The sequence below is a fragment of the Prinia subflava genome, chromosome 1 (genome assembly GCF_021018805.1).
Source record: "Prinia subflava isolate CZ2003 ecotype Zambia chromosome 1, Cam_Psub_1.2, whole genome shotgun sequence".
Taxonomy (NCBI): domain Eukaryota; kingdom Metazoa; phylum Chordata; class Aves; order Passeriformes; family Cisticolidae; genus Prinia; species Prinia subflava.
This window is the reverse complement of record NC_086247.1, coordinates 42,682,761-42,696,772: the sequence shown is the minus strand read 5'-3', so window position 1 is coordinate 42,696,772 and position 14,012 is coordinate 42,682,761. Positions and strand designations below refer to the sequence as shown.

Here is a 14,012-nt window from a genome sequence, read left to right as displayed (position 1 = left end):
GCGTGCCCAAGACTTAACAGAGTAACTTTTTTTAGCTCTTCCTAAACTTTCTTCCTGATTTGCTTTATTCACTTATTTTCAAATTTAAACACTGTTGGCCAAGTGCTTCAGGAGAAAGAGACTCTTTCTACATGGATTTCTTGTAAACACACATACTTGTGTGCTAGAATTAACTGATTTTAATCTACAGTGTGTAAATCTGTGGCTTTACAGAATTCTGTTAATCTTTGTTGTAATAAAGGAAGACTATGAGAATACTTAGAAAAGCAGACTACATTGCCCAGGACTGCTGCTTTCCAAAAGTTATTGCTACCTTCCAACTGTTTTCTGAAATCTAGTTTCAGGGTTTTTTTCCCCAGGGGAAAAAACTGCATTTGTGACAGGAATGTTCATGAAACTCAGAAACGTGACGTACATGGCCCCAAATACTTACACTTGCATGATGTTTGCTGCAGTTTGTAGCTGGGCTTTATTCTGAGAAGGCTGCAAGCAATATCACACTGACTTCTTTATGAGCTTGAACATGAACAGAGATATCAGAGATGAGGGATGCTTGCTGGCCACTCTAGGGTTAAATGTGTTTTTCTTAGTCTCACTCCCTATTCCTCCCACCACCCCAGAGTTAGCCAAGCGGTGGGGAATTTCTGCAATCATTAATTGTATTTATAGTTTGGCTATGTCATGAAATACTCCCCGAAACCTTGGGGGGGGAAGGGGTTTATCCCCTCACAAATATATCAGCAGAAGTCTCTAGCCTAGCCATCACCTCTGCTGTCAGAGGCTGTACATTGATCGCTTGTCAGCATTAAAATATTTATAATTTATTTCCACATTAGCTGTTGAATATAAAATTCTGGCTGGAGTATGCCTGAGGTCTTTCTAATGCTGCATTTTGGGCTTTTAGAGGATTTTACTCTCAGGCATTATAAATTAGGCTTCATGGCCTTCCTACTGCAGTAAGTGAGGCTTAGAGCAAGTAAAGAGAGAGGAACTGAAAACAAAAGCTCTGAAGAGGAAGGAGGAACCAGATTTTGGAGAATGATGTTTAGCCTATTACAGTACTTGCTAATATTGTCTCTACCTGGTTCACCACAGCAGAAATCAAAGTACTGGAATGCATGTGATGTGATAGAGTGGTTCTTTTTGCATCAGCAGTACACCTGGGACTTGCTGTGTGGCTAGCATGGCATGGGGGCAGGTGGTCTGGAGAGGATGTGACATCTCCATCCTTGGAGATTTTGAAGATTTGGATTGATTATGATCATGTCCCCAAATGTGACCCAATCTCACCCTGGTGATGATCCTGCTCCAAGCAGGAGATTGGATTGGATGATCTCTACAGGTCCCTTTCAGCTACTGCCTCTGTGGTCTCAGTGCTGAAGATCTGTTACATCAGGCTTTGTAATTCCACCCTTCGGCATTAATTGCTTTCTTGGCTCTTTGCTTTGCTTAGTCAGCACATCACTTGTGAGTACCAGATTTTGGTACTTTTAGCATGCCACGGGTGGGGCTTTTTATTAACACCAAGGCTGACCTTTTATTCTTCCAATCAGTTCTCTACTCTTGTGCCTAATGCATGTAAAAATCTATAAAGGCCCCACAGATGTACGGTCAACTAATTAACAGCAACAGGTTTCCTCTTTCCTTGGGACCTTTTAACTTAGAATGATGGAAGTGGGAAGAAGATGCTGGTGGCTTCCAGCATGTAAAGACAGGAGTTGTGCTTGTGGGCCACACAGTGCCCAGAAACAGAGATGTAGGTAGAGGGAATGCTGTGCATATTGCACCCATATGGCACCCATGCAATCCATATTGCACCCAGAGCCCCCCAGGCTGTGTTAGATTGACTGAAGCACACTGAAATGTGCTTTCTGAAAACCAGTACCAGGCTTCTTTTGCTGATGCTTGGCTTGGCCTCCATAAAGGTAAGGTATTGTGCTGGTGCGTTCTTCTGACCTTGAGTTCTAATGCAAAGGCAAGAAGAGGTCTGAAGCAAGGCTGCCATGCTCTCCTCACCTGCACTTCTCTTTTGTAGCTTTGTTGGTACATGCTTTAAACAGCTTTAAAGACTTCAATAAAGAAGCTTCTGTTCTTTGCCACTGGTCAAGAAATAAAAATGTTTTTACAAGTTAGGGTTGCAGAGTATTTTACTGCTTGCTCCTGAGCAGAGCAGGTAGGGTTATGTCTGGCAGATAAAGACCTGCTATAGATTATTTTTATATTCTGTCACCACATAGCATTCCTGGCTTCTCCATGTTCTCGAGTGTTACTAAGACACTTACTGGCCTTTTTAACAGAATGGTTTTTGTTGCTTCTTTTGAAAAGTGCTCGAACGTAGCTTCCTCCAATTACCAGATGAATGAAATATTTTTTGTTAGAGATTGCTCTAAAATGTGTGTTAATCCATACATGATTTAAATCCAAGGAGATTCTCAGCAGTCCAAGCGTTGTGCAGTTGTTGTTACTGATTTTACTCACCTTATAAGCTCTCTGTGAATGGCCTATATTATGAATTTAATCATGTAAACTAAGCTTTCAGTAGAGTCATTTCAGTCTGAAAGATTAGGTAAAGATTAGTTAAAATTTCATTAAGTCACTTTGTGCAGAAAAAAATCTGAGCTAGAAACCTGATCAAACTCATACTGAAGAACTTCTGAGTTAAATTATCAGCATATGTCTCTGAGAACATATTACAAATACATAGCTTTTGTTTGACCTACCATCTTAAAATTCTTTTTAAAAGAGAGTTGGATTTTGGGGTATCTATTTTTTAAGATGTTAATATATCAGCCCAAATATTTTGCATCTAACAGCCTTGAGGTCATACAGATCTGCTTAGAGACTGTGCCTATAGCCACCCTTGTTGGTTTCTGCTTAGAGAAAACAATTTGTAAACAGATGGGCAGTATTTTTCTACTGTGGTGGAAGTGTGGGTTTTGATGCACTATTGGGACGTGAGGGTAGGTTTTGATTACAAGTTCAGGTCTGCTCTGGAGGATGACCAGCACTGATCTATGGTGATGTCAAACTTTGAAGCACATTGCTATTTAGGCAAGGAGAGATATGCAGAAACCATAGAGCTTTGCAGAAGGAAATGGACTGGGGAGGATGCAAAAACACTTCTAGAAGAAGGGGAGGAAGAGATGAGGTTGTGTGATTGGTGGTGCTAGCAGTGCCAGAAGTTCAGTGCTGCTGCCTTGGCAGGTCTCTTCCCTTCTTGTTTCTGATCCAAGGAAGATTTTAAAGGATGTGCCATCAAATGTTTTTTTCTGTGTAAGCCCGAGAGCAGAAAAATGCTGGAAATGTGTAACGCAGCTTGACAGGTGTTGTACTATGCTCTCCAGTGAAGTTGTAAGCGGGGATACAGAACCTGGTAACTTGAACATCCTGATGCTTGGGGTGGAAATGCAGGTAGAGTAGCAGACACATGAACCAGGGAAAAAGGTGCATAAAATAGCTAAGACCTTCGTGTGCCGTTTTATTATTAGGAGTCCATGATTTTTTCCATCTTGTAGTCTCACGTCACCTAATGCTTATGCACTTTTTAACAATGAAGCGTTTGCCGTGTGAAACACAAGCCCTACGCAGTGATTCTTGCGAGCTGCAGCCCGTGCGGGCGGGCTTTGTGCGGCGGGGATGGCCATAGCCCCCGGCACACCCGCGCCCAGCGGCGATGCTGGGGAGAGCTGGGCGGTGTTCCCCGCTGCGCCTCGGCGCTGTGTAACCGAGCAGCCCGCCGCGGGGGCTCCTTCGGAATAAGGAGCCTGAGCCCGACGGCTCCTTGGTGCGGGAGAAGGCAGACGATGCTGAGGTACCGGGGCACGGAGGGTGATGACGAGGCACCGGACGTCGCGGTCCCGGCTGGTCTCGCAAAGCCGGGCGCACACGCGGCTGTCACAGGCTGCGGCGGGCGGGGGCGCGGCGCGATCCCCACGGGAGAGGCGGCGTTTCTGAGCCGCCCACGGGCGCAGGGACGGGCGCGGGGGCGGCAGGAGCGCCGTGCGCGGCCGGGGCGTGCGCGGGGGTGCCCCGGGGCTTTGTGTGTGCCCGCGCCGAGCGGGGCCCGCCGAACAGCTCGAGCGGCTCCGCCGCGGGGGCCGGCGGCCGCCCCGCGCTGCCGGGGCGAGCAGCTCTTTGTGCGGGGGCGCGGGGCGGGGCGGGCCCCCTCTCCCCCTTGGCTCGGTTCGCCGCCCGCCGCCGTCCCCGGGCGCAGCGCGGCGCCCGCCGGTTGCCATGGCGAGGGGCGGTCACGTGTGGCGGCGGCGGCGGCGGGGCTGACGCGCGGCGGGGCGGGGCGGGCGCGCGCGGAGCCGCGGCTGCCGCCACCTTCCGCACACCAGCAGCAGCAGCAGCGGCGGCAGCGCGGGGCTCTGCGGAGCGGCGGGAGCGCCAATGCCCGGACCGACCCAAGCCCTGTCCCCAAATGGCGAGAACAACAACGACATCATCCAGGATAACGGGACCATCATCCCCTTCAGGAAGCACACGGTGCGGGGGGAGCGCTCCTACAGGTACTGCGGGGGGGCTGCGGCGGCGCGGGGGGCGGTTGCATAAGGCGGGCGGGCTGCAGCCCCCTCCTCTCGCCCCGGCCCCGCATTGTCCGGCTGCGGAGCGCTCGGGGGAGAGGCGGGATGCGTGCGGGGGCTCGCCGCGCCCGGGCGGAAGAAAGGCGGTTAAAAATGACAATTAAAAAAAAAGAAAGAAAGAGGAGGGGGGGAATAAAAGGGAAGGCAAGAACGCCCCCGGTGCAGGCAGCCAGCTCCCCTTGGAAAAGAGCCGCAGCACCTCGCTGCGGATCTCGGAGGGAGGCGGCGCCGTGCGGGAGGCGGCGGCCGCGGATGGCGGGGCGCGGGCAGCCCCTGCCCCGCCGGGAGACCCGCACCGGGCACCGGGCAGTGCCCGCCCCCGCGGGCCGGTGTGGGGTGACAGCCGCCCCCCCCTCCTCGGGCGGGGGTGACAGCTCTGCCGGTGCTGCGCGGGGGAGGGCGGCTCCATCCCCGCCCCCCGCTCCCCGCCTGCCCCATTTTGTGTTTATTTATCGTCTCTCATTTGGGGGGACACCCGTCTTTTGTCACAGTTGTAGGCATTTTTGATGAATCGTTTGGCATGCGATGCTGGCGGCGCTTCTGCATTAACATCTCCGACAATATGTTCCGGCAGATAAGCTCATTAAAATTGTTTGCATTGTTTGATAAGGGTCGCGGCGCAGCCCGGAACGCAACTGGTTTGATGTGCGCCTTGCTGCCGACTGGAAGGGCGATAATACTGCCGGTGGTTCCTTATGTCAATATACAGTTATTTTAAATGCTGCCTGGATGACAGCAAGCAGTGCCTCTGCAGAGAACACGCCCCTTAAAGCTGGTTTTCAAGCAGCAGGAAATGATGCTGCTCTCAAATATCTGACTAAAGTGGCGAGTTGTAAGCTCGAATACATGAAAACAAACGTGGATGACTTGGCTTGTTTGTCTGAAGAAAAGCACGGTATGTTTTCTTCTGCTGAGGAATAACGGAGCTGCTACCGGCATTTGGCCATTAATAACCTTAACAGTGAATCTCATTGTTGATCACACGCTGACGGGCGAGCCTGAAATGCGTTTGAGATCCCAGTGTGTGATTAGTTTGAATCGCACAAAATCTCGTGTGTCTCTCTCTGAAACTGCTTATACTTTGTGCATTAGAGCCCCGTTTAGCACAAAGTGGCAAAATTGCTTTTGTAAGAACCTATTTGTACTCGCAGAAAGCGTGGAGCTCTCACTTCCTATATCTAAATGTCAGCTGACTAGTACCAGATTCTGTTTTAGGGGAAAGCTGTATTTCATTCTGCAGCTAGGCAGAAATATTAAATAGATTTGAAATCTCATGCATCAACCTTTCGTTATTCTGACATGTCATAGGTACCATCCATTGCTGACTTGCTTCCTTCAGAAGAGTTCTTTGGAAAACCTCTGTTACGTGGGGTTCTCCATTCTTCTTTTTCAGTAGGTTTGTGTGTGGTTTTCTGCAGTCATCAACAGGTCAATTTTCTTGTCCTTTTCCCTGTCATATCATACACTGAACTATGTCTAGAAAAGACATTTTGTGAGGCTGCTGTGTTCAGCGTGTGATGGCAGGAATAACTTGCCCAGTTTTCCAGAAATTTTGAAGATTCTCTGCATCTGAATAGCCTTTCCTCCAGGGAAGTACTCCTCAGACTTTTAGGGATTTGTATCCATTTGTATCCCTCTCTAGAGCAATATAAAGGAACACAGAATTACTGATGTTGCGTGTTATTTTTGGGCAGTAAATAAGTAATTCAGTTCTATATATTTCAGAAATAAACCTTTAATGCATGAATAAAAATTTGCACTGGGGAATTCTATTTAGGCTGTTTTTTGTTCCTTTTGGAAATTTACCATGTTCTGCAGAGTCTTAACTCCCATATCTGTTGATTTCTTCCTTTCTTCAGGAGAAAGGGAGAATGATACTTAACTTGCTTCCATCTGTAGCTAAAGTCCTTTAGGAAGTAAATGTCAAGCATAACAGAAGGGAAGTGTTACAGAAAATACATGAAGACTGGTGAAACTTTTCCTTGATACTGGAAAAAATGGCTTTTAACTTCCATGACAACCTTTAGTAGCTAGGCAAGTTCAGTCCTTGTTCAGTGTGAGTGGCAGCAGGAGATCACTGGGTACACCAGATGAATTCCATCACTTTAGTGCCTGTTGCCAGACTGGACTGTCAGTGCCATTTCAGACTACTGGAGCAGCTCGTAGGACCTCACTATATGACACATCAAGTTGCTATGCCTCTGATTGTTGGGCTGGCTTCTTCCATCTAGGAATATGGAATAAATATGTCATTAAACACACCCTGGAACTTGACAGCAGATGAGCAGTTGTATAAAGCTAAAACACTTCTGCATCCTGCAGCTTTGCTCCTAAGTTAACCTGCATCTACCATGTGTATAAAGGTTCAGTATGACTGATCAGAAAATTTGTGTTCATCAGGCTAGATACTCTCATACCTAAAAAAGCCCTTTACAATTTCAAATACCAGGCTTTACCAAAGATTTGATATCCAAGTTCCGAAGCAGATTTAAAAACAGCTGCAGGTTGCACTGTTTTACAGACTAGGAAGCTGACATGGAAGAAGTGGCTGTAAGTTGTCCACGGAGTTGAGGATTCAGCAGGGAATTGAGCCTATACCATGAGTCCCAGCCATGTGCTCTCTATGCAAAGCCACAAATAGTTTTCCCAAGTCTTCCAAAGGACATATTATATTTTGCAGACTGGGACATACAGGCCCAAGGTGTTAAGTTTCTCATCCAGCTTTACTTAGCTGGTAAATAGAAACCAGGCACTTTGGCATAAAATTTAGTCACAGGGTGATGTTACCTTTTGGAGTTAATAACTGTAATCAATCTGTATTGCTTGAGTGAAATGCTGTTTCCTGTGCTTCAGATCTGGAGACTGTTTAAAATTTGGTACTGAGGTGTCTTTTTGCTTGCCTGAAGTAGACTTCAGGTAATTTCTGAGAACGGCATTACATGTAATGATAATTTTATTTTTGTGTTCAAAGACGGCTGAAAAAAATTCAGTGAGAAACCAAATCAACAGCTGTGTGGAGATTTTTTTCTTAATAAGACATGTTTGCAGTGCTTTTTTTTTTTGCCAGACTCCAGGTATCTTGTGTGGTTGATCAGCTCATCATATTTTTAAAAGCTAATGTATTAAGAGTGAACACTTCTAGGTTCAAATGGCATACCTAGTCTAAACCACCCTGGTCCTAAAGAGACAAACTGTTGTACCTTCCTTTGCAGGATACTGTGCTTAACTTCCACTTTGTCTCTGTGTGTTGCTAGAAAAAATGGTTTTCTGGTCCTTGGTTCCCTGGCTATATTTAGTTTTATACCCAGAACTTGCATGAAGCAGAGGGGAAGGGGCCAACTTCCTGATTATTTTTCTTCAAATCACTAGGCCGAAAGAAAGAGTTTTTCTGTTTTATCTTTGAGTGTGTACTTTTCTAATGTTACCTGTTTTAAGTATTTGTTCTTCCTAAGTATTGTCTTCATTCTAGAAATTGTTGTGTAAGCAGATGAGTGATGGTGCTGTGCATAGTAATGAAAGCTAGACAGCAGTGGTGATTTCCTCACCCGCTGCTGGAGTAAGCTGTGGGGTGTTACAGAGCATATGTGGCTGCCTTTTACAGCAGTATGAGCTGATAACTTCCATGCTGAAAGTCAAGATTTAAGTTATACCAAAGTCTGTTTTGGTCTTGCCTTCCCAACTCCCAGTGAACTGCCAGATGCAGGCTGGCCCTGGGCAGCAGAGAGCATCCTTCCCTTCACCGTGTCTCTGGTGACTCTGTGCCTTCCACACATGTGACTTTACTCAGGGCTCAAAGGGAAACTACGGCTTTGCCCTACTCTGGGCAGAAGGAATTTCTTGCTCTAAAATTGGGTTCTACTGAATACAGTAAGCAGGTAGTTACACCTAAGAAAAGAAGACCATTTGTGTTGATAAAATCAGTATATAAAGGCCCAAGCTTGAGAACTGGGAAGATGATACAGAGTAAAAGCAGTGAGTTGTCTTCTCTCTTCACAGTACAGATAAGCATGGCTTCAGAAACTGTAACACCAGTCAAAGCAAATGCTATTAAATATATTAGTCAGTTAATCTTTATTTTCAGAGGCATTTGCTCTTGACCTAACAGTTTTATTGCAGATTATGAGGATTTTGCCCTAGATTTCATTGAAAGCAGGAAAATGGCAATAACAAATGTTAAAAAAAATCAACAAACTAACAAAAATTACACCCCATAAATCTGACCTGTGCTGTTCTAAAAGTTGTAATTGTGATACAACTACAACTTGTGTCGTCTGCCAAGCATCTGGATTGCAACAAGAGAGTTGCTGTCAGGGAGAAAACCATCTTGATGACCTAGAGCCAGCAGCTTACTAGCCAACATTAAGAAGGACCATGGCAGAAATCTTTCCTTGAGTCCTGTCAGCTTAGGTACCCTCTATTTTCTCTTCTTTCACTTTCATAAAGCTGTCTTCCTATTGCTGCTACTGCTGTTCTTCTTTAATCTTGTTTTCTGCTTAGGGAGTACTCTGCTTAGAGAGAGCTGTTTTGGTGAGAATCTTCTGCTGGGCAGATCCAGCTCTCAAAAAGCACAGATGAAACTGTCTGAAGATAACTGAGAATTGCATGTGAGTGCATGTAAAAGTCTCTGAGGGTTAGGAGGGATGACTCTGCTCAATACTGCATCAGTAGTTTGAAACTGAGATAGTCCCTGCCTGCATTATTGGGATATCTCTTGTTGACCTGGATTTAGATCTTCCTTGAAGGAAATGCCTTCACAGTGTTTTGGGGGCTGGAGGTATTTGTTTAAATCAGGGGCTAAGAGGGAGGTAGCTTTTTGGGGATTGGTGAGAGAGAGGAAAAAACACTCCACAGACAGCCCAGTTTGTGTAAGGAAATTGAGGTATTTTTCAGAGAGCATGAACTCCTCAGCTTACACCCAAGCACTCTCAGCATAGAGGTCTGAGAACGCCTAATTTGCACCCAGCCTCCGTGGGTTTCAGAAACATCCTGTAGGTGGGAGGCTGCATTCTGGTTTTTGTTGTGTGATGTGGTTTTTTTTAAACTACCTTGTTGAGCTGCATAGCAACAGCAATGTGTTTTTGGCATATCAAGAGAAAAAGGAGCAAGTTTGGGACCATGCGAGAACTGAACCTGATGCCGGCACTTTCAGAAACAGGCATTCTGGCTTCTGCCTAGTGTCTTCAATCTAGTTTTCCTAGAAAACAAGCACTGAAAAATATGCTGCACAGTGAAAGGAAGGTGATTTGGAGGTGGGGCTGTGGAGCAAAAGACCTTGATTAAAGTTATTTCTTTGGCTCATTTGAGGGAGATGCAGTTACCTCATCTGGACCACAGGAATGTTCTTCCAGGGAGCATACCTGGACTGACCTTTTGTGATATAAAACTTGTTTTGGGAGCCACTAAGAAAGAAAATGCGTGGTAGGTCTACATTTCAAGCCTTGGCATTTGAATGTGTGACTCTTTTAAAAATATCTCCAGAGGTTTTGAAGTTTAGTGGGGAGGATAGTTTAATTTGACAGTCTCTTCTCCTTCCTCATGCCCAAAGCTAATTATAGCAAAGGCTTGATGAGGAAGCCGATAAGTAGTGTGCCAGCTTTTCATGTTGGAAGTGCAGCTTTCAGCCTTTGTTTGATAATTGAAAACGAGTGGTCTGGCCACATCTGTTCTCAATCCCGCCAGCCACTGAGTGGGATGGCACGGAGGCTGTGGCGCGGTGGCAGCAGCAGCGAGGCTCGCGCTGCGCCGGGACAGCGTTCGGCTGCTGCAGCCTCCCCACTCCCTGAATCCTGGCCTCCATAGCAGCACTGATCTCCTGCTTCCAGGATCAGTGCTAGGGAATGCAGATGGAAAACATCCGTGTTTCCTCTGTGCATGGTGTTAGCTTCGCGCTCTGTAGCTGTTTGGATCTTGCTCAGATCTCTGCTGCCTGACTCACCGATAAAGCATCTTCTTCGTATTGTTTCATTACAATTAGGTGGGAGGGGAAAGGGAATATCAGCTGTAAAAGTTTGCTAAACATGCATTTAAATGTTGGGGTTTAAAAAGAGTGGGAGTTTTTAAATTTATTTTTAGCACAATTCTACTGTTTTGTGCTATGAAATATTTAATTCAAGATTTAAATCTTGCCTGTGCTATTTTGACAAAAGTTTGTCTAGTTTTCTAGTGGTATACTAAGTTATCAAATGTTTTGTAGAGAAGGTTCTGTATACTGAAAGCACACCCATTAAATGTCTCAGTGTAGCCACTCTGAAATAATTTCTTGTTTCCCATAGAGCCCCATGATTAGCAAAGGGTGCCTTTGCGTTAAATCTGTTTTTTTGCTATGCTATCCAAACAGGAAGTGTAAACATTCATTAGTGAATCGTGACTTAAGGATGTAGCTTCCGTAGGAAATCCTACAACTGTGCCAGATCATTCTGCCTGGAGACAAATATGCCATGCAGGTTGTATTGTTGATCTTCTGGCCTTGTGTGTGACCACCTTGCATTGTACTGTTTCAGAGGCTTAGTTTTTAATATTACGTTTCTTGGCAATTTGGAACCCTGAGAGAGATCTCGGTGGAACCCTTAGTTGAGATCTGTGCACTTCAGTTTTATCTTTTAGGAGCAACTCAAGTGAATTTTCCCCCTTACAGGAGGGTTCTTTAGTACCATAGGGATTTCCTACCTAAGCAGCTGTAATTATTCAGAGATGCACATGAATGCAAATTCTTTCCTGTCACTCTGGAATGCAGTGTTGATGCTCAGAAGGGCTTGCTGGCAGTATGTATTAAACAATTTTGGGGGAATGAAAATTCATTTTAGGCAAATCTTACACAGTTGTTATGCTTCGCCTCTTAAGGTTAATCTCTGTGGAGCTGGTCCAGTAATATGGATAGGAAGCACTGAAATATTTGAAGTAGAATACTCATTTGTTTTACTTACGGATTCAGTGTTACACAAATCATAGCTTGTTAAAATAACTATAGAATCTATGAGTAATTGTTTGTATGGAAGTGGAACACATAACCCAGTGATATGAAAGTCCCACGGGAGCTTGTGTATACAGAAAGACCATGGTGTGTAGGAGTGCTGAGAACAGGGAAGCGGTAGTAATTGGTTGGGTAGAAGGGATACATTTTCCCAAAAGGACAGCATTCAGTTGTAATTAGTCATTCTGTTGGAAACCTTGTTATGCAGAATGGTGTTTGTTATATTTTATTGAATTTTTGGGATCCATATCACTGCTTGCCCATAATAATAATGTTCCAAAGTTACACATGGTGTAGATTCTGAATCAGGGTCTAAATACACTGTTTTCAGTCATATTGTGCTAGTTGTCAGATTCAAGGAGGCATAAGAAATACTATCTTTTTTTAACTTCCTTTAATATATCTGCAGTGAAGACAGGCTGAGACATCTGGGGTTAACTCAGCCTGGAGAAGAGAAGGCTCCGGGGAGACCTTAGAACAACCTTCCAATACCTAAAGGGGGCTTGTAAGAGAGCTGGAGAGGGACTTTTTACAGGACTATGAGGTCGTAAGACAAGGGGCAATTTCTTCAAACTGAGAATACAGTTAGATTAGGTATTAAGAATAAATTCTTTACTGTGGGGTGATGAGGCATGTTGCTCAGAGAAGTTGTGGATGCCCCGTTTCTGGAGATGTTCAGGACCAGGTTGCATGGGGCTTTGAGCAGCCTGGTCTAATGGAAGGTGATGCTGCCTGTGTCAAAGGGGCTAGAACTATATGATCTTTGAGATCCCTTCCAACCCAAACCATTTTGTCATTCTGCATATTTCTGCCTGCAGAGGTTTGGCTCTCTAGTGCACATTTTTAATCTGTGGTTCCCAAGTGTGAAATGAGTTCTACAGCAGCAGGGATGCTGTAGAACTGCCTTGTTTCTCAGGCAGCTCTATTTTTAAAATGGTGAGGTGTTCTTTTCCACTACCACATTATGCACACCCCCCAGTTGTTCCTGAAGGTTTACACAGTATGGACCCGGTGGTGCTGGTGAACAAGATGAACATGAGTCAGCAGTGTGCTCTTCCAGGGAAGAAGGCCAAGCCCATGCTGGGCTGCATTGGCAGGCATGCAGCCAGCAGCTCTGGGGAAATGATTCTTCCCCTCTGGTGCTGCTGAGACCACATCTCACATACCGTGTCTGGATTTGGCCTCTCCACTTTGAGAGAGACAATGACATACTGAAGAGGGTGGCAGAGGATGATCAGGGGGCTGCAGCTTGTGACCTGTGTGTGGTCAGTCTGGATAGGAACCAGCTGAGGAGAGGGGAAGATCTCATTGCAGTCCTACCTGTCTAGTGGGGAATTGTGTGTAAAGAAGATGGAGCCAGGTTCTTTGCTGAAGAAAGAGAAAGGATGAGAGGCAAGGCCGTCAGCAACTGCAGCAGTAAAAAGTACTTTGGATATTGGGAGAAATGTTTACACAGCCAGGACGGTCAAACACCAGAAGTTACCCAAAGGGGCTGTTGAATATCTGTCCTTGGAAGGACTTGAAACTGAGACAAATGGGATCAATGGCAGCCTTCTCTTGCTGTTTCTGCAGTGACTGGGGCGGATCTCTCTCGAGTTCCCTACCTGCCCAAGTCAGTTTATGATCCCACTCTGTAACTCTAATAAACATAAACAGCTCGTGACTTAAAAAACAAAATAACAAACTCCTGTGCTTTAAAAATGAAAGGAATATCATTTGGAAACAACTTTTTCACTTCCAGGGAGGTGAAATCAGGTTTCAAATGGAAAAGAAAAATACATGTATGCAGTCTCAGTATGACTTCATCAATATCAAACATTTTCTAGTTTAATTCTTGTGGAAGCTACACTGCTGCTGCAGCAGTATATTAATTCATATTCATACGATTTCCTATTGTGTTCTCTAAATCACTGGGAGCAACTTCTGCAGCTTAGTACCCAGGAATGATCAAAAGTTTGTAGAGACACAACAGAGCAAAGGCATAGATAGTTTTGCTGTATCATAAAATTAATTATGTACATTGCAACGAAAGATTATGTCTTGAAGTTAACAGCTGATAAATTGCTCACTCTCCTTTTAAGGGATTGTAGCTTTTTTCGTGCAGAAAATATTAGCATTATTGATAAGTTTAATCTGCAGAAAATGTTTTATCTATGAGCACAGTTCTCAAACTGTGTCAGATGCCTGCTTAGTTTGACTTTTACAGGCTTTTACAGGGAGTGGTGCAGAACCGTCTTGTCACATGGCCTGCAGCAGCACTGAGAGGGTTGAAGGAGCTAGATATTCACATTGCAGCCCAGATTACCTTCATAACTGCACTTACATGTAGTTGAAGGCAATTCAAACAGTAAACCTTTTCGTCCTTGTTTATTGTGAGGGTTGAACTTGGTAATGTCACTGTTTGCCAGCTGGAAGCAATACACTTTAGGAATTGACCTCAAGATATTCCATGAACA

The 14,012-nt window shown here is 45.2% G+C and overlaps 1 protein-coding gene across 4 annotated transcripts in view; it reads left to right on the top strand.

Moving 5' to 3' along the window:
* MAPRE2 (microtubule associated protein RP/EB family member 2) overlaps positions 1–14,012 on the top strand; it is a 100,869-nt gene that overhangs the window by 39,232 nt on the left and 47,625 nt on the right. The window contains exons 1-2 of one of the 4 annotated variants that reach the window (XM_063394607.1): positions 3,660–3,811; positions 4,341–4,511. The exons of 2 other annotated variants lie outside the window; for them this stretch is intronic. In XM_063394607.1, the coding sequence (XP_063250677.1) occupies positions 3,804–3,811; positions 4,341–4,511 (179 nt within the window). In that variant the 5' untranslated portion in view covers positions 3,660–3,803. Of the gene's footprint in view, positions 1–3,659; positions 3,812–4,340; positions 4,512–14,012 lie in introns of those variants that run through there. One more of the 4 variants, XM_063394635.1, reaches the window with a different exon arrangement.